The sequence below is a fragment of the Dreissena polymorpha genome, chromosome 1 (genome assembly GCF_020536995.1).
Source record: "Dreissena polymorpha isolate Duluth1 chromosome 1, UMN_Dpol_1.0, whole genome shotgun sequence".
Taxonomy (NCBI): Eukaryota; Metazoa; Mollusca; class Bivalvia; order Myida; family Dreissenidae; genus Dreissena; species Dreissena polymorpha.
Genome location: NC_068355.1, coordinates 152314063 through 152341559, shown reverse-complemented (window position 1 = coordinate 152341559; position 27497 = coordinate 152314063). Strand labels below are relative to the sequence as shown.

Below are 27497 nucleotides of genomic sequence, written 5' to 3'. Positions count from 1 at the left end.
TGGGCAGTTTTCCTTATAGTAAAACCATGTTAACGCTAATGTTCTACAAGTCACATTTTAAGTCCATTATTCATGAAATGAGTTGAAATATTTGTTCTAGTAAAGTTTTAAGATGATTACGGTCCTTTAAAAAAACATGGGTGCCAGGGGGCTGAGCAATTTTCTTTATATGACCATTTTAAAACCTTGTTTATAGTTATGAAGTCACATTTATTGTCAAATCTTTATGGAACTTGCTTGGCTGAGTTCAAAAATGGTTCTGGGTTGTTGAAAAAAATGGCCAGCAGGGGCTTAGGCAATATTCCCTTAATGGCGATATGTCAACTTTGTTTATGGTCAATTGGACACATTTATCGGGCAATCTTCATGAAACTTTGTCTGAACATTTGAAACAATTAAATCTCAGCTGAAATAGAAACTTGTTCATTTAGCCACTGTTACCCAACTTGTTCATTTAAGCTGCAAAATTAGTTCAAATGGAATGAAGCATGAAAACAATAACATCTTTTATCCAATCTTTATAAACCTTTGTCAGGGCATTTGGCCTATTGATATATCAATTCGAAAATAAAATTAACAATGTGCCTAGAAATTAAATATTAATTTTCATAAAACACTTATTATTTTGAACTTCACTGGCACAGAATAGTTTGGTTCCTTTTGGTCTCTGGTGAACACATAAGGACCTGCGGTCCTCTTGTTAATATTTACTTTATGCATGTATGATTAAATTTTGTAATCGGATTTTATTATTAAACAGTTTTGCATTCTTATGCAAGATTTGTTGACCAAACATACTTACACTGTGTTTGTGTTGTTCTATGTTACTAATTTTGGAGTCTAGGTGACAAATCCAATTATTCTGCATATCAACTCGTCTGATTTTTACCGGATTTTAGTTACTCTTGCATAAAACTGCTAATAAAACAGCTTAGGTACAACGTTGTCAAGAATTATGGAAGATAAACCCGTTTCATAATTGGAAGATATGTTTACATTTTTGCAACTAAAGTGATGTGTAGCCTCAGAGCGGTTGCATATGCTAAAAATAGCCGAAAGAAAATTCAATTTTAATTCTATTTTAATCAACTTTTAACCAGCAGAAAGTAACTAATTAGATCACTACAAACGTTTAAACCATTTAGAAGAGACCTACTTTGTGGGTGATACCGGAAAACGTTAAAAATCATCGTCATATTTTTGGTGACCTGAGTCACTTTCACTTTCTCTTTTCCGAGTAAACAGCGATGTACCGGTAAATAAACTGATTGTTTGTAAACACAATTGACTTGGAGGACACTTTATTTTTAGCTCAAAACAAGTTGTTTTGCTTATTTTTTATTGTAATGTCCAATAGCATATATATATTGTTTTTTGATAACCTTTATAAATAAAATATGAAAAAAATATTTAAAAATCGGTAAATAATTACGGATCTTCACCTTTGAGCCTTTAAGTCACTGCTAGACAGTCCAGTGTCCATGCAATATACTGGGATGTGATTCCAGTATTGCAGTGGTACTAGCCTTTAAGTTTTGTGTTAGGAATTTTAAGTATTAAGTATTTATTTTTATATGAACGTATTCTTTAATAAACTCATTCATGTATCATTTATTTATGTATTGTGGAATATAAGGTTGAATTTGTCATGTATTGTATATATGATATAACTTCCAAAATAGCTAAACACCAATTGTAACATGTTCTGTATATAATATAATAATATAATATGGCTTCATTTAAGTTTTTCAATAAATCTTTGCTGAAAAAACTTTAATGGAGCCATATTACATTTCTAGAAATCATCTAATAAAACTAAGATGTTACTTTGCTACTGTAAAAATAATTTGTTTTAATACCAGTATATTTTGATATTGAAAAATCATTTAAGATCAACCGTTGTTCCTAGACTTTGATCTAAAACAACATATCGGTGGTATGGTAATAACATTTTTATTGCAAACTACATTTCGTATGTATTGCACTTTTTGTATGCAGATTGAAAGGGCATTTTGTAATAAGTATTCACATGATATAGCGCAAAATGATTAACCAAAATTATGGACGTTTAAGAGCCAAGGAAATATTAAGTAGTATGAGGTCTTATTTTGGAATATATAAAGTAAAACGAGGTATTCAACCAATGGACGTCGTGCTCATAATAAAATCTTCTGTATTAAATACGGTCGTAGAATTAGTGTTAGCGACGCTACTGTTAGTGGAGTTGAAATATCCGCCATTTATACCCGGATCTGCCGAACTTTGATACAGCAAGCCTGAAATAAAATGTAATACTTGCATAAGTCTGCAAAACAATGCAATAAGTTGATATACATACAGGAAAATGCGTAGGCTACCAATTACTAAAATAGTGTATGAAAGACATGGCAAAATGAAGCAGACATCCGTTCAATTGCAAGATATTTTTTTTAATGCGTACCAGTAATGTTACTAGCTTACAGCGTAAAATACATACTAATACAATACATATATTTGAAAAATAATTGATACGGCTGTTTAATTGTTTTTTATGGAAATACAATTACACATCTTAACGTCGGGGAAATGTTGGTATGTGTGTGTAAGGCGGGCTTCAAACGTTATTGGTCGGCATTGTTTCAAGTGCACGACACTGTTTCAAGTTGATAACGGATAGATTGAAAGGATAAAAGTGTCTGCAAATGAAGCAAACGATGTGTGGTTTTATCTTAGTGATTATGTTGTGCAAGGGTTCTAGAGGGGGTGGGGAGCTTACTATATTAAGAATCACAATCGTAAAGTCTATTAAATATATTTTGTTTGCGATTGTAAACGGTTCATTTAATCAGCAATCGCTTACTGAATGCCAACCGCTAGCCACTGTTACCCACCTGCGACGCAGGCGGTCATGAAGCAGGCAATGTTTCCGTTGATCATCGCGCGTAGGATGAGTCGCGCGAAGTCGGAGCGGCGGTCGGGCGCGGCGGACGATAGGGCGCCAAGGTTGATCCCTAGGGCCGGGATGCTGCCGAACCCGCACAGGCAATATGTCGCTAGTATGGCTGACCGATCCTAAACATGGACATCGATAGCTTTAAATGGTCTAGATATATTTATTGGTTATATAAGTTTCCGTACAGGAGTCGAAGAAAATGAAACCCACTAACCAATTGTTACGTTATTAAATAAAGCACATAACATATAATAAATAAGTTAAGTTCCAGTCACGGAATGGCCCGAAAAGACCCATCACCAGTAGTACTACCAGTCGTATGTCCATATAAACAGACTCCCACAGCCTTTGATATTTTTTGCTACGACGGCTCTTGACCCTTTGGCTTATAAAGTTGGGAGTTGAATTATTGCAATTATACCAGTCGTGCGCTACGATTTCCGTAAATATCGATGAACAGACTATGTAAACATAACACTAACACTACGTTAACCCAGTCATAGTAAGCAAGTCCTTGTCGCATCCTCCGTACCAGCAATAGACAGACATGGTAAGGGCGTGATTCTGGCACAATATTACATTGTAAAGTCTAAAATGCGTGCTTACGCTCAATGTCCTTCCTTTAATCATGGTTCCCAGGTCTATGTACGCCAAGAACTCGTTGATAACCACCTTCTTTCCGATGAGCGCACCAACAAGCCGGGTATCAGCCCAATCAACGCCGATCATGGCGGCTAACGGCATGAAAACGTACGAACACACAAGCTGCGAAAAAATGAATAGGTACGAAAACAAAGTATTGAGGGCGGATGAAACAAACAAAATGCAAAAGAACATGCACATATTAATTTATATTGTTTTTATTCAACAAAGGTTTCTTCTTGAACTGCATATAATGTAAAACGAAGTATGCCGGTGTATAAAACGGATGTACTTAATGATCTGTGTAAATCATAGATTAAAATATATGTCGAAAATGTCTCACGTTTGGTATAAAATGACCTTTTTTAACTCAATGATATTACTGAAAATATATATTGCAATAATATTTTTACGGTTGTGTCATTTTACGTATAAATCCGCTCACTTTCATATTTGAAACAGCTTCATTTGTCTGTGCGTATAAGGGGATTTGTTGATCATCAAAAACTAATTTTTGGCCGTTCACATTAGTTACTGTTTATTGTTACCATAATTATCATCCAAATCGTGGTAGTTGCTTCGCGTTCTCATATCCCCCACCAAAATAGCAATGTATCCCATTAATATAATTGCACATTAAACACGTTCTCAATATAATTTTTGTCCATGCATTATGTAGCTATTGGCTGTCTTAATTTATGCCAACGCATACGTGAACTTTTAAACCATGGATTGGGTAATGCAAAGTTGAATCATTTTGTTTGTTCATACACACTGGACCATTTTCTTTTACAAATATTTTAGCTATTTAACAAACTAAAATAAAACGATTACCAATTATATAACAAAGTATGCGACTGATTCATTCACGGTCAACACAATGTTAACCCATTTATGCCCAGTGTCTAGAAAAAAGGCCATGGCATACAGCGTAGACCCAGATGAAACGCCGCATGATGCGGCGTCTCATCAGGGTCTGCGCTGTTTGCTCAAAGGAATTTCTGTAAGAAATATTCTAAATATAGAAATAAATACACCTTTTTGACATCCCTAATTTTGGAAATAAATTGATCCAATTTTGTAGGATGGGAGGGTCCACTAGGCATTAATGGGTTAAATCTGATCGGCAGGCCAAATGGTGGACTCTCCGCCTGCAGACTTGGACAACACAACCTGCTGTTGCACATTTTCACCTGAAAACTCAGCTCGGGAAAGTTGACCTTTGACCCTAAATATCCGAGAATGTCGTCTAGGAAACCGAGGATGGATATGAACGCTATGAGGTTTACGACGACGTAGGCGATCAGCTTGATAGCCATGGTGGCACCCACAGACAACGCCTCTATCAGGTTAGTTTCCTGTCTAAAATAAAAGTCCGAAGTCATGCATGCACATTTATGACGGAAAGTTAACAATTGGATAACATGGTTTATGTAATACATGTAAATAAAATTGGACAAATTTTCTCATACATGGGCACTTTCTAGCTGCATCTAGCTTTATTGGTAAACACTTTCTTTACGTGTACTTTGAACATGTTCTCGTTAACAAGAACACAAGTGTTCTACGTTTAACGCGAAGTGTGGTGCCGTTTTGCACGTTGAATTTTGTGCGTCAACTCAAGCCGATAGGCTACTATTTCAGATTTCCATATGTGCTTTGATAGCGATAAGAATTTTTTAAGACATTTGATTTACAGCACCCCGATGGTAATTTGATCTCATTCTGCGTTTTGATGTTGGATATCTGCGTCTCTGGCACCGATATCTTGGCTATGGCCAGTGCCGCTGGCGCCGACATGAACGAAGCGGAAATAACGTGTTCCGCCCGCACCTGTCAATCAAGCATTACATTTCTATAATATAAAAAATATATGTCGTAATTTAGTGAATTTAATCTCCGAGTCATCGGAATATTATAATACGTATATATTATTTAGTAATGTGCAATTGATAATTTTTAAAGGTAATACATGTACAATGCAAAGTTTTACTCCTTATTAATATATATCCATTTATATAAAGCTTGTCAAATGCTGATTATTCTTTAACGAACATGTATTTTTAGCGCATGTCTATATCCGAGTGCTTTTTTGGTCCCTTGTGCGTACTATTCTTTTTGTTATGAAGCCGTATTAAAAGTTAGCCAAATGTCTATTCGTCTTTTTGTCGTCAATTCCACTGTAAGAGAAATCACGCGGATATTGTGCCTCGACTCGTACCCCAAATTCGACGTAAGCTGCGATGACGGTGCCGGCGACGGTTGCGAACCCTCCGGTCATTACGGCGTGAATCTCTGACTCGGTCAGCCGTGTCCAGAACGGCCGCAGCGCCACACTGGACTCAACCTGGGCAACGGAAGTGGCAACAATATGATATATTAATGACCGTTGTGAAAAAGCATAGTATAAATACGTTCAGGTTTATTGAACGCCTTGAGCGAAATACAAGTAAGTAGGTTTGTGAAGTGGGGGCTCGAAGCTGAAACCTTTGAGTTATTAAGTCAGTGTTTTATAGCTATGAAGACCACGGATCCCATCACTTGCTTTTGGTCTGTGCCACCAAAACATACTACCCAACATTTTACTTGACAACGGACCCCGCAACTATATTTATTTTCCATGTACAGTTATCTAATCGTATACAGCAAAGCCTCAGATACCAACAAACACCCGGCATCACTTTACCTGGCCGATAAAGATGTGCGCGGCGGTGGCGAAGGACTCGATGGGGGTGGTATTGAGTGACCACTGTAGCACACAGGCTATGCCCCGGATGACGGCCTGCATGGCGCCCACGTAGTAAAGCACGGACACCACGGCGCTGAAGAACACCACAACCGGAAGTATCTGAAACGAAAGTGCATCAGACGATATTTGGGTTCGAGGCGAGGCACGTGCGGAATAAAGGCATAATTCTTATTCATAAACGCATGGATTAAACGTGTTCGGTGATATAGGTTTCCTATAGAGGCTCTTATTTAATATTTCAGACGTATAATGCGAAGTTTTACATGCATTGAGCTTCAAACAAATGGGGGTAATACTTCAGCGTCGTTGAAGCAAGAGCCTAGGCTAAAACTCTGTAGGCAGAAAAGAAGCTTATTAGATCAAATGGCTCGTGTTCTGAGAAAACTGGGCATAATGCTTGTGCTTAAAGTGTCATCCCAGATAAGCCTGTGCAGTCCGCACAGGCTAATCAGGGACGACACTTTCCGCTTTATGACATTTTTCGTTTAAATGAAGTCTCTTCTTAGCAAAAATCCAATTTAGCAGGAGTGTCGTCACTAATTAGCCTGTGCGGACTGCACAGGCTAATCTGGGATGACACTTTACGCACAAGCATTATGCCCAGTTTTTCTCAGAACACAACTCAAATAATTTCACTCGTCGCACAATCACATAGATGTGCACAGTTGGACACACCGTTTGCTTGATTACAGTTAATACGCCAGATAAGTGACAACTTGTTACAATAACACAATGCAAAGGTATTCATACCGAGTCCCTCTAATAAATTCAGTAACAAAATAACTGAGTTTTGACGTGGTGATAAAACGTATTTGTTTTACGTTTTTATCTTGTAGTGGTCTGGCACTTACGTGCCACATTCAAAATTTAGATGTCAGTTATGACATCTTCTAAACGTAATGTTTTATCTTTCTTCGCAAGTACACTTGAACGTGATAAACATCGGGCCCTTAAAGGTCGAACGTCGTCTCTTCTATCTTACACTACTACCCATAGTCCAACTAATATGTTTCGTGGCTACGATCGCCATATTCGGAAGTTCCCTGGTACTCGATACAAACTGTGCACGCACACATTTTCAAATTATGCAAACATAACAAGGTTTCATTATGCGGATTAAAACAACTTAAAAAATCATTGTTGATATTGTCTCATAAACGTATATGAAGTTAAACTAAACCTTTCCGTAATGCTTGTTTTTCATAACTCAAATCCGTAGTGAATGCAAATCTTTTCTTTTTATAATTCAAATAAGATTTTAAACTTTTACGCGTTAAAGATATATTCAGCTACAGTTTTTGCAGTTCTTATGGACTTCAAAGTTCATCTGCACAATTCGTATGCGAAATTATTTTCCAACTCTGTAACGTGTTTTTTTAATTTTTTTAATTTAATGTTAATTAGATATTAGCTATTTAACAAATTAAAAATAAAACGATAACACATTATTTAAAAAACATGGGACTGATTCATTCGGAGCTAATGCACCGTTGTGCATAGTTAAATACAATACAATATACAATACAATACAATATAGTTTATCCGTATTTTATGGCCTCCAGACCAGAATACACAGATTCAGCATATACATGTATGTTACAGTGATATTATAACTATACACAAAGCATCGTGTATTAACATATGATAATAAACATGAGATTAAGAAATAAAGCAACACATATTATACAAAATAATCACATGGTAACAAAATGTATGTATATACATATGCATTATTTTTCCGTTTCGGTAAAATAATTCACGCGGTAGTTGGATCATTATTTCCGCTGATAAACGTTTTTCTTAGCAAAGTTGCTTTATGCAAACATTTATCTAGTGACCATATATTGTCTTCGCTAGAGTCAGTCATCATACTAAAAACAATGCGATGCTTCGGACTCTTTCATACCAGTTTCTATCAAAGTGTTCTAACCTGAGAGGTTCATACAAAGGGCAGATAACAAGAAAATGAAATTCATCTTCAATAGTGAAGACATGATGAGTTACACAAAATGCAAAAAATCTCTATCTCCTTTCTATATTATATTTAAGTGTCGCCCTTCATGCACAGAGCACCGGAAATTTGACATCGTCCGTTTTAGAAGGAATGGGAGATCTAACAATAAGTATCGCTCAATATTAAGCATGGATTTATATTCCTTATAGCGAGGCGATTTAGGTGAGTAGTTGATCTTTGATTGAAGTTCCTGTATAACACAGTCTTTCAGTCTGTTCTTGAATTGTGAAAGAAAATCACTAGTATTTCCAACTCCATTGGCAAGCCATGCAAAGCCAAATCCGTAGTTAAATAGCATACGTTTAACATCTGTCGCCCAGTTTGATCTACCAGCATCCTCTTGTCTTCTAAGCATTTCACTACAGCTGTTTTGTGTAGCGATTTTGGTCATTCGGGTCAGTCGAATCCAATATTTTATACATTTCATCATATAGTTTACCGAAATTGGAAGTCGGCCACATTCACTTAAAGCGAAAAAATGGAGACATTTTTATTTAACCCACATATATATTTACAAAAGTCAACACTGCACTCTCTCAGTAATATCCGAGGACTCGAACCCCCATATCTCCATTGAGTAACATAAAATAGGAACAACCATTGAATCAAAAAGTTTAAATGCTTCTTTGGGTTTATAATCAAACTAACCTTGAACGCGACCGGATGGTCAAGGTACTTCTCCCCGAAGACGAAACTGCTTCCCCGGTCCGTATGAGCGAGGAAGGCGGTTACCTGGTCCCCGAACCACTGGCACGCGCGGAAACCTGGCTCCCAGCGCAGGATCAGCAGCCCCAGCGCGAACTGGAGCAGTACGCCCCAGATCACCGTCACCCAGTTTATCTGCAAACCATCATTCACGGGTGTGTCTGACCTTTAACTGCTTTAGTTATTGGTTCTATTGCGATGTAGTTTGCTTTAAAAATTGCAAGTACTAAAATTTAAAATTTACTTCTGTAATAAGTAAATGAGTTTCGCTTCTGAGAAAACGAGGCTTAATTCATGTGCACAAAGTGTCGTCCCTGATTAGCCTGAGCTGTCCACACAAGGCCAATCAGGGACGACACTTTCCGCTTTTATTGTATTTTTCGTTTAAATGAAGTCTATTCTTAATGAAAACTAGTTTATGTGGTAATTATCTCCCCTGATTAGCCTGTGTGGACTGTACATGCTACTATTGAAAGAAGAATTTGTTATATGGAACTCCGTTATTAACGTAAAAAAATAATATTTTACTGACATCCTAGATAGCAATCAATAGATGGTAATTCATGTACTGAAACGTAGTCGGAATAGGCATAAACACATTACCCTTGCGCCCCCTTCACATAATTACCACAATAAAATGATGTTAAGTATATTAAAACCATGTGAAATGCTTCCGGGCTTTTGCTGAACTTTCATAATTGTATGCTAATGAAGAATACATATAACTATTATAACTATTTAATAAGAAGTGCAGTTTAATAATTGTGCACGAGACATTCTAGCATGCGACTGGTTATCATACAAATACAAGTTCATACCTTTCTGAAATTCGTGGAGAAAATGACAGAAATAATCACGAAGAATGCAAGACCTCCGACCGGCGTCCATTTGTGCCATTCATCCCATATATCCATGTACGAGAAACACTAAGATGCCTATGATCGCTGCTACCGTAATGAGTCTGCAATGATATTCATGTTCACATTTTCATTTTTTAAAAGGTAATACAACAAGTCATTCTATGTCATCTTGTACATGTACTTCTACTGCTATTGCTGTTACGGCATCTCGACATGCACTTACTGCTACTGCTGTTACGGCATCTCGACATGCACTTACTGCTACTGCACTTTACTCGCTGTAACAGCTGCTGTCTCCTCCACATCGGTTATCAACAGCAACTCCTTTACCACATCTATGCAACTCTATCACTACAACAATCGCCACCATACCATCACCGCCTGTACCACCTTGACTACACCAATTACTAGTTTACAAGACTGACGTAAAATGAGCAAATTTGGTCAATTATGAAAAGTGCCATCGGATATGGTCCATTACATTTAAAACTATCACAGAATCTATTATATTATTTCATTTAAGGTAGGTCTTAATCTGTGATTGTGTTTGTGTTAATGTTTTATTCCAGTCGTAGTAGTAAATGCAATTATAATTACCTCCGCACGAAAACACGACGGCTATTTTTAAGTTTTACACACTTTTTCACTTTCGTGGCGTAACGTTGAATACACGAGAAGAAACGTCCACTTGCGAGTGCATTTACTGAGAACATGAATATCAGGGCACCAACAATGCACACGAACACAGACTCTGACGGATTCAGGTACACTGCAAATCCCAAATACACCGAACATCCCATGAGAAAACATGCCGTTAACGTCAAGCTCTTTATGCGTCGAAACTTTGCGCTTTCGCACATGGTCTTTTTCTCGGGTTCACTGTTGCCTACCGCCATTTCCTGAAGCGTCATGTCAATGTGGCTATCCAGGCCTCCCGTTTGCAGTCTTGCGGCGTAATCGTAAAACGACGTGTCCTCGTTAGTTATGTCGTCGTAATTAAGACGCCTCATCTCTTCCTTTGGACTCACATTCCGCGCTCGCTGCGACGACATGTATAATTTACATATACGAGGAGTCTGACACCGTTTCTTCACTGTTTACGTTTACTTAATGGATAATATATTCATAGTCATTCCTCACTTATCTATTGTCTCTTATCTACTCTTACCAACTGTTATCAGTGTACCTAAAACCTTCGACCTTTATTCGTAAACATGTGTTACAAGCAATTAATGTTTGTTACATTCATTAAAGGAATATGTTGCGCTTGCTGTCATTGTTGTTCTTCATTGATATGCAGAAATAAGTCGAAATCATTCATGCCGTACTTATCCGTATGTATAAACTTAGCTATATGGATAATATTGAGAAAAAAAATACCGCGTTTCCCCAAAAATAGGTCCCTGGCAAATATGACACTAAAGATGTTAAGATTTCTTATCATCTACCGTATACATGTTTGTCTCATGATCATGTAAAAAATAGCTACGCAAACAAATATTCGTCGAAAGCAATACTACTAGAGATATCGACCTCTCTTAAAGCAATACTAGAGATATCGACCTCTCTTAAAGCAATACTAGAGATATCGACCTCTCTTAAAGCAATACTAGAGATATCGACCTCTCTAAAAGCAATACTAGAGATATCGACCTCTCTTACGCTGACGATAGTTGATTGTTTATTTATTTTGAAGGCGATAACTTCTCTATTTAAATTGACGCTGCGATTGCGCTGGCATCGTGAACGATGCGGGCTCGATATACTTGGAAATATCATAATGACACAAAGACAAAAATGCCAAAACTGACAATAGAAATCGATTATCTTTTTTATGTTTTAGATAGTGCTATCCTGCTTTTAAACCGATCGCTGAACGTGTTGTCAACAAATGAACATTGCAATTATTTCATATACAGCCAGTTTAATTTCGGCAACGTTTCGAGAGTGTGTTGATATCCATTAGTGCCGTTGTACACGTATGGTGCATTTATTTATTTTAATTGTTGATGCATACAATGGCCACACATATGTTTACAAGTCTTATTTAAATAGTATCTGTACATACCAGTTTAGCCCGTATATTAACAATATAGTGCAAAATACCAATATAACTCCCTCTTATTATTTTATTTAAATCAATGCATGTCCAAGTTTTATTTTTAATGTTCAGATGTGTTCTCCCTATTTGTTCTGCCACTATACTTATCGACACGTTGTAAGTGAACTGCACGCGAGACGCACGCAGTGTGACGGAAGTACATATATAGTTCGATACGTGCGAACCATTAGCATCATCATCACATGCATCATCACATGCTTACTTTCTTACTTTCTGTTTTTATTATGTTGAACATACACAACCGACTACCGTATATCATCTTGCTTGCGCTATTCTGGTAGATCTCTATAACTTCCTGTTCGTGAAGTATATGTTGTATCGACTGTTAACCATTTATGCCTTGTGGACTATTCCATCCTTCTAAATTGGATCAATTTATTTCCAAAATTAGGGATGTCTAGTATATTTATTTCTATATTTAGAATATTTTTTACAGTAATTCATTTAAGCAAACAGAGCAGACCCAGTCGAGACGCCGCATCGTGCGGCGTTTCATCCGGGTCTACGCTGTTTGCCAAGGCATTTTTTACTAGACGCTAAGCATAAATGGGTTAAAATTATTGTTTTATTCGAATATGTAACTGCGGTTGTTTTACTCAAGCATTATGCAATGGTTTATGTAAACGATATGTGGTTGTTCACAGATTTGAACTTTTTGTATTTTCGTTATGAAAAAAAATGCACATTACGTCATATTTTTGATTCTTTATATAATCTACCCATGTGTGTTAAGCTGGGTTCCCACTGCCGATCAGATCAACTCGATCAAGCCCGACCAAGCGGTCGGGTACTGGTCTAGTTCGGTCGGCATGAGTGGTCGGGGTCGGTCGGGAATGTCGGCATTGGTCGGGCTTCCTACACGATATTTTTTGACATGTCAAAAAATAAAGAGTAGCGGTCGAGTAGGAAATGGATCGAGAAGCGCTCGGGAACTGGTCGTGTATTAGTCGAGTAGAAGATCAAGTTGATCGTGAAACAATCGTGTGGCGATCGGATTGACATCTTTTACACGATCTGTACCCGATCCGCTCGACCCCTACCCGAGTTATTATAGATCGCAACAGGATCCACTCGACCTCTATTCGATTTAATGTACAGATTTACTAGACTGTTATTTTAGATCGCTTTGTACGACTGTAGTACGACCATCACGATCTGGTCGTGTGGAGATCTGGTGGCGATCGAGCTGAGGTCCACTTTGTCGAGCTGAGATCGTATTGGGCTCGCGTATAGGTCGAGATGATCGAGCGGAAATCGGAAAGATGGTTGAGTGGACGTCGTGAATGAGTCATGAGGGGGTCGTGTGTTATCGACAAGAGGTCGAGAAGTTGTCGTGTAAACCCTTTTTAGTCGAGCTTGGTCGGGTTTGGTCGAGAAATTTCGGTGATCGGGATGATCGAGTTGATCGGATCGGCAGTGGGAACCCTCCTTTAAAGAAATTTAACAGCAGAAACACTCCAAACTATCCAGTCGTTTCGCGTTTGTAACTTTTCCCCTTTCTCATTATTTCAAATGATCATTACTCATAAACGACAGTGTATAATAAGTATGCGTATACGTAATACTGGTTATGGTTAATTATGGTTATTTCTCTTCCTTACGCACAGTGTTCTTTTAGTTGTTGAATATGTGACAAAAAGTTCGAAAAATTATAATTTTACAAACTGTAAACAAGTCCCATTAAATTATATGAAAGAACACAAAAAGGACGAACAAGAAGTGAGAGAAGACAATTAAAAGGAAGATGAAACGACAATTAAGCCTTTTTTAACAACGCCTACATTATATTATAATACATATCTAATTGGTGTGACCAAAACCAAGGATGTGATACTCGTACTGGTACCTAGGGTGCAGGATCAACGGGGTTCACAGATATTTACACACGGGCTGGACAAAATGAAAAGACACCGTTAAGACCTTGATTTTTGAAATTTTCTCAAGTTATTGAAATATGTTTTCAAAAATCTTAAGTGCACGAAAGTTTTTTTTGCAGTGTGTGTCGATATCTTTAGATTTAAGAATATATTTCTGAATACGTCTGAAATCGGTGCCAAAATTTCACGTTGCGTGCAGCATACCGGTGTAAATAAATGTTGTAAACATCAAATTTTGGCCAAAATCACAGGCTTATTAAATCAATTAATTCTAGTGTTTTAACATTGTCATTAGCCGCATTTTATGCACTAGTTGAAATTCTTCAGAAAAGTTGTTTTCAAAAGTTATTTGGAAAAAAAACTCTTACCGGTGTGTTTACATCCATTTGAGAACTCCATAAAGTCAGGTGATCCTGCACTCTGAGTACTTACATGAATGCAAATTATTCGGCACATGTCACTAGTCAGTATATACTGACCTCAAATAATGAGTAAACGTACGTAATCGAGATCTACAGTAAAATCGACAGTACTGCGGGTTTCCGTTCTTAACAACTGTGCATTATGTAGCTCCGGAACAATGGGTTACATGTACATCTTCAGCATGTCTGTATTCAGTAAATTACGCGCTTGGACAGAGAGGAGCAACCATGGTGCATATTGTTTTGCTCAGATATATTGTAATGCCGTAGATGAGGGCTATGCACTCTTAGCTCACGTTACTACACGGCTCCCAGTAGAGGTCTTCAGCTTCATGGTTCACCAATTCGAACCCCACCACTTGTAATTAACTAATCGTCTAACGCGTGGGACGTTAAATCGAGTAGCACTATACTGGGAGCTTAACAACCACAAACAGACCTGACAGTGTCGCCACTGGAACGGAACTGCTATTTTTACTCAAACAACACGCCTCCTGAAGGTGATGGCAATATAAAAGAGATTCACTGAACATTCGGCAAAATTTGATTATTTAACTATCTGCTGTATGCACACAGTGGCAGTCTTAACAGGCTCGGATTCTCATGGTCCAGATTTTAAGGTTCCCTAGTTTCATACCACTTGATTATGCTTTTCGAACGACTATTTTTTTAAACATGTCGATATTTAACTCGTCCCATCTACTGCAAAATCTAAAAACACATCAATCCAAATTGTTCGTAGTGTGTAGCCTTAAACCGCTCTTCAATAAGAGATGTTTGTTGACACTGAAATATGGGAGGGGAACTTTTGCGTTCTTGAATAAAACACTCCTTTCAGACTAAACATGACACGCTAAGGCCTAATGGAGGCGAAAGGTACATGTGTTTATAGTAACGGTTGATATATAAGATAAAGGCTGCATTATTTTGATTCGTTTTTATGAAATATTTCTTTCTCCGAAATAGTTTAACTGATTTCGGATATGTGTTGCGCACTAGTCATATGTATTTTTTCTTCTCGCAAACTAGTTTATTTAGATCTTGCTAAAATTGCATGAAGTTAATGTGATGCCCTCTGATTTATTTTACTTATAATGGGACATTGAACACTTATATAATAACTGCAGTTTTGTCATCGGGCTCAATCTGGCAAGAGCAAAACTGCAATTCTTTGGTTTGTGAGTTTAATGCTTGGCGTATGAAGGGCTGGTGTCTGGTCATTTCTCCCCTTGGTCTATTCTCTCCCTTGGACATATCTCCCCCTAGAATTTTCTCCGTCTAATACCCGAGTTTTCTCTTCCCAGTATATTTCATACTGGGGGATTAGTCTGCTACTTTCAACACCTCTATTGTCTAACTGAGACCATAATCCCTCTCAGCAAGCCACATCTACCCCAAAATCTAAAGTTATTACCTTCAACCCCAAACCAAGAGCCAGTACAAAACCAATTCAAACAGTGACCACTCGAGCTCTTCAATAGAGAAAGGAAGTTGATCATTGCTTCATTTTCATTATTTGTTAATCTAATAGATTGAGTCTGTTTATTTAATTTCAACTTTATAATGTTAAATTTATTTAAAACACAGATTTAAAAAAATGCTAAATTTCAAGTAAATGCAAAGAAGGCTATTAATTAAATCAATTTAAATCTGTTGCATTTATTTGAATTTGAGTCTTTTTATGTTGAATCTTTTTTATAATATTAAGATAAAATTGATACTATCAGGGCTATAAATAACAAGCGTACTTGCGTTATTACACAATTAAAATAACCGAAAATGTAATTAAATACAAAATAAAGCATACAAAAACGCAAATACAAATTTAATAACGTAATTCCCGTAAAAAACCTTGCGTCACGAAACGCAATTCTTACGAACACTGAGCGTATGTTTTAGACTGGTTATTTTCCGTACAAAAATGTACCCCACAGTTTATATGCCGTCCTATGAAGAAAAGAAACGCAGTCTTTCCAGCCATTATCAATCTTTGGAGTAGTATTGTAATTATTTGTAGACCCGTCCGATTTCTACTTTCATTTTCAAGGTATTCAACTCAAAATGACTCGAAAACGAGGTGCATCGCTTTGAACAGCCATAACTTCATCAATTGTGCAGCGATTTTCACGAACTCGGTCTTATTCAATGCAAACATGAATAACTTTGATCAGAAATTCAGTAATTGTTTGTTATGTACAGGTACCTTTTTGAATTCCATTTGTATAAATAATATAGTAACCATAGTAGATTTTTATTATGTTATATAATTTTATGTCGTTCCCTAAATTACCCAATTGAGTTAAAAAACCGGGGGTGAAAAACCCAATATACCCCAAAAGTTATCTATAGCCCTGTATTATATAACGAGACTCAATTGTAAAAAAAAAATCATCAGTCTTATTTGCATTTCTGAAAAAAAAAATCCACTTGAGAACTTTGTATATTTTTATGTTTGAACATTTAGATTTATTAGCCAATACTTAAAAATTAGTAACAAATAAGTAACTTACTAAGAATTATATTCCAAATAAATCCATACATTAATTTGAATTAATTATGTAGATTTATTTTAAACATACTCTAAGCTACTTTTAATTTACTAATGCCAAAGTATTAATTATTTTTTTAAGACACTAAATTATTCAAGTGAATTATTAAAAAAAAAGTTAAACTGCTAAAGATTTAGATCACACAATAAATGATAGCAAATTGAAATAAATTGCTAAAATAAGTGTGTGATTCAAATGTGTAGCAACCCAAGTTTTGAATATTGATTATTAATTTTGAATTTAAAATAAATATTTCCAAATTGTAAAATAGAAATTTTAAAATGATCATGAAGCAATTAAAGTCAAATCAAAACTAACTTGTTTCAGGACACTGGGATTGGGCAGGATATGGACAGGATGTTGAAATGGTCAGGTGGGAATTCCTAAGACAATCTTGTGAAAAAATCTTTCTAAATTCCATGGTTGTCATCCTCGTTTATTTGAAATAATGCGCCAATCAACATCTTAGCTCATTTTTAACTGAACATTTAACAGAAACACAACACAATTACTAATTAATTAATTTTATTATGCCCCCCTTCGAAGAAGAGGGAGTATATTGCTTTGCTCATGTCGGTCGGTCTGTCGGTCGGTCTGTCCGTCCACCAGGTGGTTGTCAGACGATAACTCAAGAACGCTTGTGCCTAGGATCATGAAACTTCATAGGTACATTGATCATGACTAGCAGATGAACCCTATTGATTTTGAGGTCACTAGGTCAAAGGTCAAGGTCACGGTGACTCGAAATAGTAAAATGGTTTTTTTAATGATAATTTTAGAATGCATACGCGGCCAACAGGGCACACTCTGAACAATATAACTGAAGCAACTGGTCTGTAATCCTAAATCTATAATTATCAGTCCAATGAAACATCATCCTTTTAGTAAAATACAGTGGATCAGTAAAAATATTACCAGAATATGAGATTTTTTGTATATTTTGTATATTAAATATTGTGTTTATGTTTAATTTTGTTGATTAATATAAATATAAGCAGGACAGGGGAGGTAATACACTACAGGGGAAACAAATGCAATAAGTTTAAATTTATTGTTACAGATTTGCCTCCCTTGTAATATATTTAAATTTTACCAAATGTAAGGCTAACTGCATTTTTGTAATGCATACTACTACTACTACTACTACTACTACAACTACTACTACTACTTCTACTACTACTGCTACTACTGCTGCTGCTGCTGCTGCTGCTGCTGCTGCTACTACTACTACTTCTTCTACTACTACTACTACTACTACTACTACTACTACTACTACTACTACTACTACTACTACTACTACTACTACTACTGCTACTACTACTACTACTACTACAACTACTACTACTACTCTACTACTACAACTTCTACTACTACTACTACTACTACTACTACTACTACTACTACTACTACTACTACTACTACTACTACTACTTCTACTACTGCTCTACTACTACTACTACTACTACTACTACTACTACTACTACTACTACTACTACTACTACTACTACTACTACTACTACTGCTACTACTACTACTACTTGTACTACTACTACTACTACTACTACTACTACTACTACTACTACTACTACTACTACTACTACTACTACTATTTCTTTTGCTACCACCACCACCACCTACTACTACTACTACTCTATTACTACTACTACTACTGCTACTACTGCTACTACTACTACTACTTATTTTATTCGCCGAATTTGCGAAATTTTCGCCAACGGCGAATTTGGCGAACGACAGCGGAAGCCCTGCTACTACTACTACTACTACTACTACTACTACTACTACTTCTAATACTACTACTACAACTACTACTACTTCTACTACTACTCTACTACTACTACTACTACTACTACTACTACTACTACTACTACTACTACTACTTCTACTTCTACTACTACTACTACTACTACTTCTACTACTACTACTTCTACTATTTCTTCTGCTACCACCACCACCATCACCACCACCACCACCACCATTCACAGTGACAAAAAACGTATTCAGTGACAAAAAACGTATTCACACAATGGCTGCTACTACAACTTATAGCCCATATAGGGGGGCATGCATGTTTTGCAAACAGCCCTTGTTTTATTTCAAATCATCAATTTTTATGCCCCCGAAGGAGGGCATATAGTGATCGGACCGTCCGTCTGTCTGTCCTTCTGTCACACTTTGCGTTTAGGTTTCTCAGGCCTTGAAGAATTTTTCCAGAGCCACTCGCCCTGCAGGGCGAGTGGGCCTGACAATCCACTCACCCGTCACTTTCATCTACTCGCCCTGCATTAAAAAAAATATATATCTATATTCATAGTTTTGATGACCTTTCTTTCTGTTCCCTGTCTCTACCACCTTGAAGATATTTTGAAATAGAACCTTTTACCATGCCGAGTTTTAATATTTCAGGTGAACTTTTACTGAAAGACACGCTTGATTGACAAATGGTTACAATATGGTAAATTTTTGCTAAGGCTTCTGATCAAGAAATATTATGTTTATTAATAATTATTTTTTTATTTTTAATTAAATATAAGAAGTATTATTATTAACCATTTGTTTTATTTTTTTATTGATATTTACATTATAATGAAATTTTATTCTTCACGGAATGACCAATATATTTAATTGTGTTTTTCACTTTTAATCGATAGCTGACAGCACTGACACGTACCTACAAAAAGAGCGCAGCCGATTTCGAGAATTATTTTGACTGTGCCCGTTACGTCATTTTTCTGTGTCCAAACAAAAGTGCAGTTTCTTTGTGTACTAAACCTATTTTTTGTTCGTTCGAAAAATTGCTCACAATTTGTATTGATGTGGCAGGAGTTCTGGAACTGAATTTATATTTCTCAACTTGAAAAACAGCACTCGCCCGGTCGGTCGAGTATTTAACAAACTTTACTCGCCCGACCATCAACTTCACTCGCATATGCGAGCGGTCGAGTGGATTCTTCAAGGCCTGTTTCTAAAAATTCTCATAACTTCCATGTCGCTTCAGATGTAACCTTCATATTTGGCATGCATTTGTGTATGGACGAGGCCTCTCCATACGCACACAAACTTTTACCCCTGTGACCTTGACCTTGAACTTACGGTTCTCATTTAGGTTTCGAAATCTGCGTTTAGGTTTTGAAAAATGCTCATAACTTCTATGTCCCTTGAGATATAACCGGTCGCTGTGGCCTAGTGGAAAAGGCATCCGCCTCGGGATCGGGAGGTCGAAGGTACGAGCCCATGGGGAGCGTTTGTCGAAGGATAGATGTTTGTCATGGGACTCGTTTCGATATGGCCGGCTCGTGAGCCGTGAGCGTTAAACATGAATGGTCACCAACTTCTATCCGCCTGGCGCCTGGCATAGTGATAGGAGTTGGGAGGTACATGGTAAACATGCAAAAAGTGTCCCATAAGCCAAAACTGGCTGGCCCTTTCAATAGGGGTGACACTATAATATAAAAAAGACCTATAACCTTCATATTTGGTATGCATGTGTATATGGACAAAGCCTTTTCATACGCACACAAATTTTGTCCCCTGTGACCTTGACCTTGAACTTAGGGTCCGCGTTTAGGTTCGAAATCTGCGTATAGGTTTCGAAAAATGCTCATAACTTCTATGTCCCTTGAGATATAACCTTCATATTTGGTATGCATGTGTATATGGACAAGGCCTTTCCATATGCACATTTTTTTTACCCTTGTGACCTTGACCTTGAACTTATAGTCTGCATTTAGGTTTCGAAATCTGCGTTTAGGTTTCGAAAAATGCTCATAACTTCTATGTCCCTTGAGATTATAACCTTCATATCAGGTATGCATTTGTGTATGGACAAGGCCTTTCCATACGCACAAAAATTTTGACCTCTGTGACCTTGACCTGTAACTTAGGGTCCGCGTTTAGGTTTCGAAATCTGCGTTTAGGTTTCGGAAAAATGCTCATAACTTCTATCAAAGCATTTATAGGGGGCATATGTCATCCTATGGTGACAGCTCTTGTTATTCATAATATATCTATTATCTATATTGGGGGACATATCGTTTGACACCTGTCTGTTGGTTTGTTTGTTTGCGTAAAACTTCAATATTGGCCTTCACTTTTGCAATATTGAAGATAGCAACTTGATATTTGGCATGCATGTTTATCTCATGGAGCTGCACATTTTGAGTGGTGAAAGGTCAAGGTCATTCTTCAAGGTCAAAGGTCAAAATATGGGGAGGGGGACATAGTGTTTCACTAACACATCTTGTTAGTATTGTAAAACATTTAATGAAATTTTAAATATATTTTTTTTGTATTAAATATTAATTTAAATTAATAAAAAAACAAAAGCATATGTAATCATTTACATTTACTATACAAATAATTTACATATTTACAACACAACACAATTTTTTTACTGCACTGATTCACATTTTTACTGCACTGATTCACAATCAAATCACATATATCACTGGTACATAGCGGCACTATACACCCTACTTATGATCTTCAGCAGTTCAGACAACTTGATCTTCTGTTCAGAATAGTTGTTCCATGTGTTCCATATCTTGGTGTCCATGGTTCTTTAGACCTTTCTCTGACGCCGACCATTCCGTGCTTTAGTAACTGCTCGATGTCCAACTGGGCATCCTGTGCCTGCATGCGGAGAGCTGGCACTAACTTGTAGAAGGCGTTTTGTTAGGCGCAGGATATCCAGCTGTTTTGGAGTTGTGAACAGTATGTGTCGTTCCTCGTCAACTCTCAGGTCACCAATTATGAATTCCTCACACTGTAGATACTCGTTGTTGACTTTTGAAGTTAAAATCAGACAGTGTAGGGGGACGAAGCAGTTGACAGTTGGCTGTGCTAGTAAGGTTTACCGCCTCTGGCAGGTTCGGATGTTGACCTCGGTCGTCCAGGGATGTTGTTGCGATATCATGCTCAGACTGGTAGACATGTTGACTGGCTTGCGCCTTGATCTTGGCGGACAGTTCTTTCTTGTAGAGAAGACTGGGGTCGGCAGGATGGACATGCAGAGGGGTGTTCCTCTGGTACTTGTCGCCGAGTGAAGTCACCTTACCCTGGCACTTGTGTGTTTTCCTTCTCTGGCTACATCTCCAAACTTGGTCACCATTCTTCAGCTCTTTCTGAAATATCAATTTTCATTTAACAATGCTTCAGTCATATATCAGTCAACTCTACAACAGCAGGTGTTCTCTATAAGATTTTGTTTGAACCAATCAGTGGCAAGTCAGGTACATTGGCAGTAACTTACTACTTATCCAATGTTGGAGTGGCTATTGTCATATAACATGCTTCATTCGTATCCACAGGTTCAGAGACTTAGCTTGGTGAGGCATGTTTTACAAGGTCTGAATAATTACTATGTTTGTTTGTTTAAGATCAAAGTGTTCATATCTACACGGCTGAAGAGCGTTCACAAGTCATCAATGCAGTACCTTTATATATGCAGACATATGACTGGGACTGCGGCCTAGCATGTGCCTCTATGGTTTTGAAGTATGAAAACTAATATACCCTTAAATAATTCTTTCATCATAGGGTTTTCTTATAATTCTTTTGTGGGATAGTATATTAAATTATAATATCTTCTACTTTTTGTATTTCCAGTGTCGTAAATTTCAAGTAGATTTTAACAACTTTCTGAATGACATTTTGTGAGATAATCATAAGATATTTTTTTATTAAATGTTAATGATTTGAAAAATGTACTGTAATTTTTAGAATAGATTAATATTTAACATTTTTTAATGCAGGTACTTAGGAAAAGGAACAAAGACGGTCTATACAAGTGATTTGGAGAATTTGAAATGTGGAGAGAGGTACGTGATAAGGGGCTGGATACCATTGGATTAAAAAACAAGAGGGCTTGAAAGGCCCAAAGTCGCTCACCTGATTTAAAAAGAAATGACCTGTTCTTTGCAGCCCAAGATATCAATGGAACAAATGTTCTAACCAAGTATCATGAACTCAGAAGAATGAACAATAATTGGCCCCTTGGCGGCTATGTTTTTTTAACAGACCTGAACCATTTTTTAACTCTTCCAAGATATGTCCAAATTTCATAAAGATTGGGAAAAAATGTGTCTTCTAGACTGTTTACATGTTGTCACTATATACATATAAAGAAAATTGCCCCACTCCCTGGTGGCCATGTTTTTTCACTGATCATGACCATTTTCAAACCCGTCGGAGACATCCGCATAACTAATGTTTCGACAAAATTTCATGATGATTAGGCAAAACATGTGACTTTTAGAGTGTTCACAAGCTTTTTTATTATATAAATATAAGGAAAAAGACCCCCCCTGGCAGCCATGTTTTTTTACCGATCCAAACCATTATCGAAGTCAACTGTCATATCCAGGTGTGGTAGTGCGGTCTCCTTCGCTTGCGCAAATGAACCAGTCACAGGACGGTTACAAGTTATGTAACTTTATGAGCACTTATGAAATGCAGAAATATTTATTTGACGAACTCTTATATCCGGTCAGGATGACTATACTGACTGGTTGTAATTCAATTAACTAAAGGCGTTCAGTCAGGGACGCCTAAGTACACTCAAAGAATTTATTATAAGTAAAAACCATGGCAGCTTTAACAAAAATAACTTATTTTTATTCCAAGAACTCGGAAAATAAAGAACAATGACAGAAAATTAAGAATAGGTACAAGCCAAGTCTAAAGAATCTAAGTATCGTTACAAAAATGAACAACATTCAGCAAATACGTTAACGAATGTAAAAAGAAGTTCAAAATCTGTCAAAAAACTGATATAAATATAAGTTACTGTTAGTCTAGAAAGTGCTTCAAAAATCTAGTTTACAAAATAGGTCTACTTTAATCTAAAGAACAATATTTATGGAGATTAGGAAACTTCAGTGAATCAAATGTAAAAATAAGAAAAATTTACTTAAGTTATTAAAATAGAATAGAGTCTTTCTAATTTAGAAAATGCCAAATAAAAATAATCTAAATAATAAGAATAATTTAGAAAATAATGCCAAAATGTCTTGATGCTGGTGTTAAAAATTATTTAGAGTTTAATTATTTCAAAATTCCAACCTTTTTCAAGAGCTGTTAACTGTTCAAGAAAGCATCAAGAGGTGTTTAAATCAGCTTATTTCATACAGTTCAGAAGATATCAATGGCAGAGTACCATGGTAGTCAATTTTCCCTCAGAACAGTGCATTTATCAATGATCAATATCTTCCCAAATTCCAGAGCAGAACTGAAAATAGATTACTGAACCAGGTTAAACAAGGGAGATAAATACTGCATAAATACTGCAAAATCATGTACATGTTGTCTTTCTTTCAGTTATCTCTTAGTTGAAAGGCTTATCATAAGTGTTAATGACTAAAACAGTTATGTTAACTATGAAAATTCTGTGTTATGAAAAATTACATAATACAGTTAATGTCACATAATATTGACATAATAAAACCAAACTTTATTACACAGGAAACAAATGTTCTGACCAAATTTCATGAAGATTGAGCAAACTAGAAAGTTAACAAGATTTTACTATAGCCTTATAGCCATATAAGAAAAAATGCCCCGCCCCTTGGCAGCTATGTTTTTCAAGCCAAGGAACTCATCCAAGATATCATTGGGACAAATCATCTGAGCAAGTTTCATGAAGATCGAAAAATAAATGTGGCCTCCGGAGTGTTAACAAGGTTTTACTAAAGCCATATAAGGAAAAATGCCCCGCCCCTGGCGGCCATGTTTATCAACCAACCGATATCATTTTCGAACTCGTCCAAGATATCATTGGGATGAATCTTCTGACCAAGTTTCATGAGGATCGGACAATAAATGTGGCCTCTAGAGTGTTAACAAGATTTTGCTAAAGCCATAAATAGCCATAAAAGGAAAAATGCCCCGCCCCTTGGCAGCCATGTTTTTCAAGCAAACGTAACCATTTTCGAACTCATCCAAGATACCATTGAAACCAATCTTCTGACCAAATTTCATGAAGATTGGTCAATAAATGTGGCCTCTAGAGAGGCAAATGTTGACATCGCACAACGGACGACGGACAAAAGGCGATCACAAAAGCTCACCATGAGCACGTTGTGCTCAGGTGAGCTAAAAATGTTGTCATTGCACAGATTGTAATAATGATATAGTTTAATTACTTCTAAAGCAATCTTTTTACAGATTTGCAAACACAATTAAATTAAATTGCTCACAGAATTGAAAAGAAAGTCCTTTATTAGTTATAAGTGAACGCAAAGGCTGACAATTGAATAGCATTGTTATTTATGTTACAGCATTTGGACAATCGACTTGGCTCGACTCATGAAATTTTATAACATCAATCATTTACTATGCACAGTAACATTGGGTGTGGATAAAGGGTACCAAAAACAAGTAAGTGAAGAAAGGCATTTGTCTAGTTTGATCGCTCACAATTGACCTATTTTACCTGGTGAAAATCCTAAAAAAATACTAATTAACCTTTCAATAAGTATATGAGTACAATTTGCTGAACTAGTATTTTGTCTAAAATAATAGTTATTACATACCAATTTTAAATGTACTTGTCAAAGCTTAGAATTGCTTTCCCCAAATAGACTTTTTGTCTCATATTATTTTTTTGATTGATATAAGTTTCAGTCAAGCTTAACTAAATTTATTTGGTGAGCGTTGCATTCTTTAGATTGCAAACTTAATTGTTTGTCTCATTGTTAGTTGTCCCACCATCGATGAGTTAGCAGCGTTAATTGTAATTTTAAGCATGCATGTGGGACTATCTGCTTTTATCATACCGCTACATTGATATCTGTTTGATAAAACGTGGCCTGACATAATTTTTATATCAGTTCAACAGGAAGTTGTTGTATTGATGTTTGAAAGTATGAATTACTGGGAATGAACTATACAACATTTAGTAAATTAAAGTCAGATTTAACAAAACATACTAATTTATTCCAAGTTGTAATATATTTTTGATACAAAAAGCAACGCAAACAGCAAAATACATATTTTCAAACATAAGGCGCAAGTGCTCAAGACGTCATTATTAATAGGTAAAATATCAAAAATCATATTCATTCCCACTTTAAAAGCGGAATTTTTATTAATTTTTTATTTCTTTTAAAATGGGGACGTAGAGGTATGATAAACAGAAAAACAGGTTAACCCCTGATCAGGCTCGTTACAAATAAAATAACAGCGAGGAAAGCCTTGCTGTTAAAATATTCTTAGCCTTGCCTGATAATTTACAAAAAGATCAGACAGTATTGCTTGATTGGTCATTGTCGGCTTGGGTATTATTTATATGTACCCTGGGTACATGTAAGTATACTTAAATGTACCCGGCCGATATAAGACTGTACCTTGTTTTATTCCCGCCCAAAATCTCATGTCGTAAAATGCGCTACCGTTGCAATAATTAGGAAACAAACTACTAATTAATGAAAAACTGCATCATTTTGCTTTTTCAGTATAAGTTTGGATAATATAGAGGCCATTTTACAGGAAATTGACATAATTATGAACATAATTAATTAAAAAAATTCCCAGGTATGTTTAAGTATATTTACTGTACCCGGGGTACATGTAAGTATACCTAAGTGTACCTGGAGTACATTTAAGTAGTACCCAAGCCGACAATGACCAATCGAGCGACAGTAACTTGTTATTCTTTATATATTAATCATGCCATTGTTGTCTGGTTCCTTTTTTGTGTGCGCAGACATTTTACAATGAAGATGGAAGATTTAGCAATGATGAAGTGAGGATATCTAAATTGTTTGAGGAGGCAGCAGACATCGGTATCTGTGTTCAGAAACGGTAATATATATTTTATTTTGTTCGTAAGCCACAATAAATTGATCAGAGTTTTTCTGCAGAATTTTCCCAAAAACATTTGAGTGTGTGAGCACATTTTTTTAATTAGCTCAGTGGAGCACAATGTGCTCATGGTGAGCTTTTGTGATTGCCTTTTGTCCATCGTGCGTCATCAACATTTGCCTTGTTAACACTCCAGAGGCCACATTTATTGTCCAATCTTCATGGAATTGGTCAGAAGAATGTTCTCAATGATATCTTGGATGAGTTCAAAAATTGTTACGTTTGCTTGAAAAACATGGCTGCCAAGGGGCGGGGCATTTTTCCTTATATAGCTATGATAAAACCTTGTTAACACTCTAGAGGCCACATTTATTGTTCAATCTTCATGAAACTTGGTAAGAAGATTCATCCCAATAATATGTTGGACGAGTTCAAGAATGATGCCAGTTTGTTGACAAACATGGCCACCAGGGGACAGGGCATTTTTAGCTCGACTATTATCTATAAAATATATATATAGTGGAGCTATCCTACTCACCCCAGCGTCTGTGTTAGCGTCTGCGTTAGCGTTAGCATGCAAATGTTCAAGTTTTCAAACTACCCCAACTATTTTCTTTTTCCATAGACATATTGCTTTCATATTTTGCATACTTGTTTACCAACATGACCCCAACCTATAAATAAGAGCAGACATCTCTATCAAGCATTTTGTCGTAATTATGGCTCCTTTTCCACTTAGAATATGCAGAAAATGTTAAAGTTTGCGTACTACCTCAACTATTTTCTTTGTCCCTTGACATATTGCT

General features: G+C 36.5%; 2 protein-coding genes across 6 annotated transcripts in view; one reads left to right on the top strand and one right to left on the bottom strand.

Moving 5' to 3' along the window:
* Positions 1-1217: 1217 nt before the first annotated feature.
* LOC127856288 (solute carrier family 28 member 3-like) lies at positions 1218-12115 on the bottom strand. 3 transcript variants are annotated; one of them, XM_052392393.1, is made up of 11 exons: positions 11971-12115; positions 10500-11102; positions 9861-10003; positions 8986-9177; positions 6261-6422; positions 5796-5921; positions 5277-5407; positions 4768-4936; positions 3539-3697; positions 2871-3051; positions 1218-2276 (listed from the first exon to the last, which is right to left on the bottom strand). In XM_052392393.1, exons 3-11 carry the CDS (start codon positions 9954-9956, stop codon positions 2137-2139), a joined length of 1356 nt encoding a protein of 451 aa, XP_052248353.1. In that variant the 5' UTR covers positions 9957-10003; positions 10500-11102; positions 11971-12115; the 3' UTR covers positions 1218-2136. The 3 variants fall into 3 exon arrangements, with proteins under 3 accessions (XP_052248353.1, XP_052248363.1, XP_052248370.1); XM_052392403.1 differs by having other exon boundaries at positions 10500-11172; positions 11971-12109; XM_052392410.1 differs by having other exon boundaries at positions 10500-11088; positions 11971-12094.
* Positions 12116-15082: 2967 nt separating this feature from the next.
* The window catches only part of LOC127856402 (protein GUCD1-like), a 32129-nt gene continuing 19714 nt past the window's right edge, over positions 15083-27497 (top strand). The window contains exons 1-6 of one of the 3 annotated variants that reach the window (XM_052392597.1): positions 15098-15199; positions 17200-17245; positions 22269-22386; positions 22644-22709; positions 25167-25266; positions 26594-26691. In XM_052392597.1, coding sequence (XP_052248557.1) covers positions 17221-17245; positions 22269-22386; positions 22644-22709; positions 25167-25266; positions 26594-26691 — 407 coding nt within the window. In that variant the 5' untranslated portion in view covers positions 15098-15199; positions 17200-17220. Of the gene's footprint in view, positions 15200-17199; positions 17246-22268; positions 22387-22643; positions 22710-25166; positions 25267-26593; positions 26692-27497 lie in introns of all 3 variants that reach the window. The other 2 variants (XM_052392613.1, XM_052392605.1) reach the window with 2 other exon arrangements.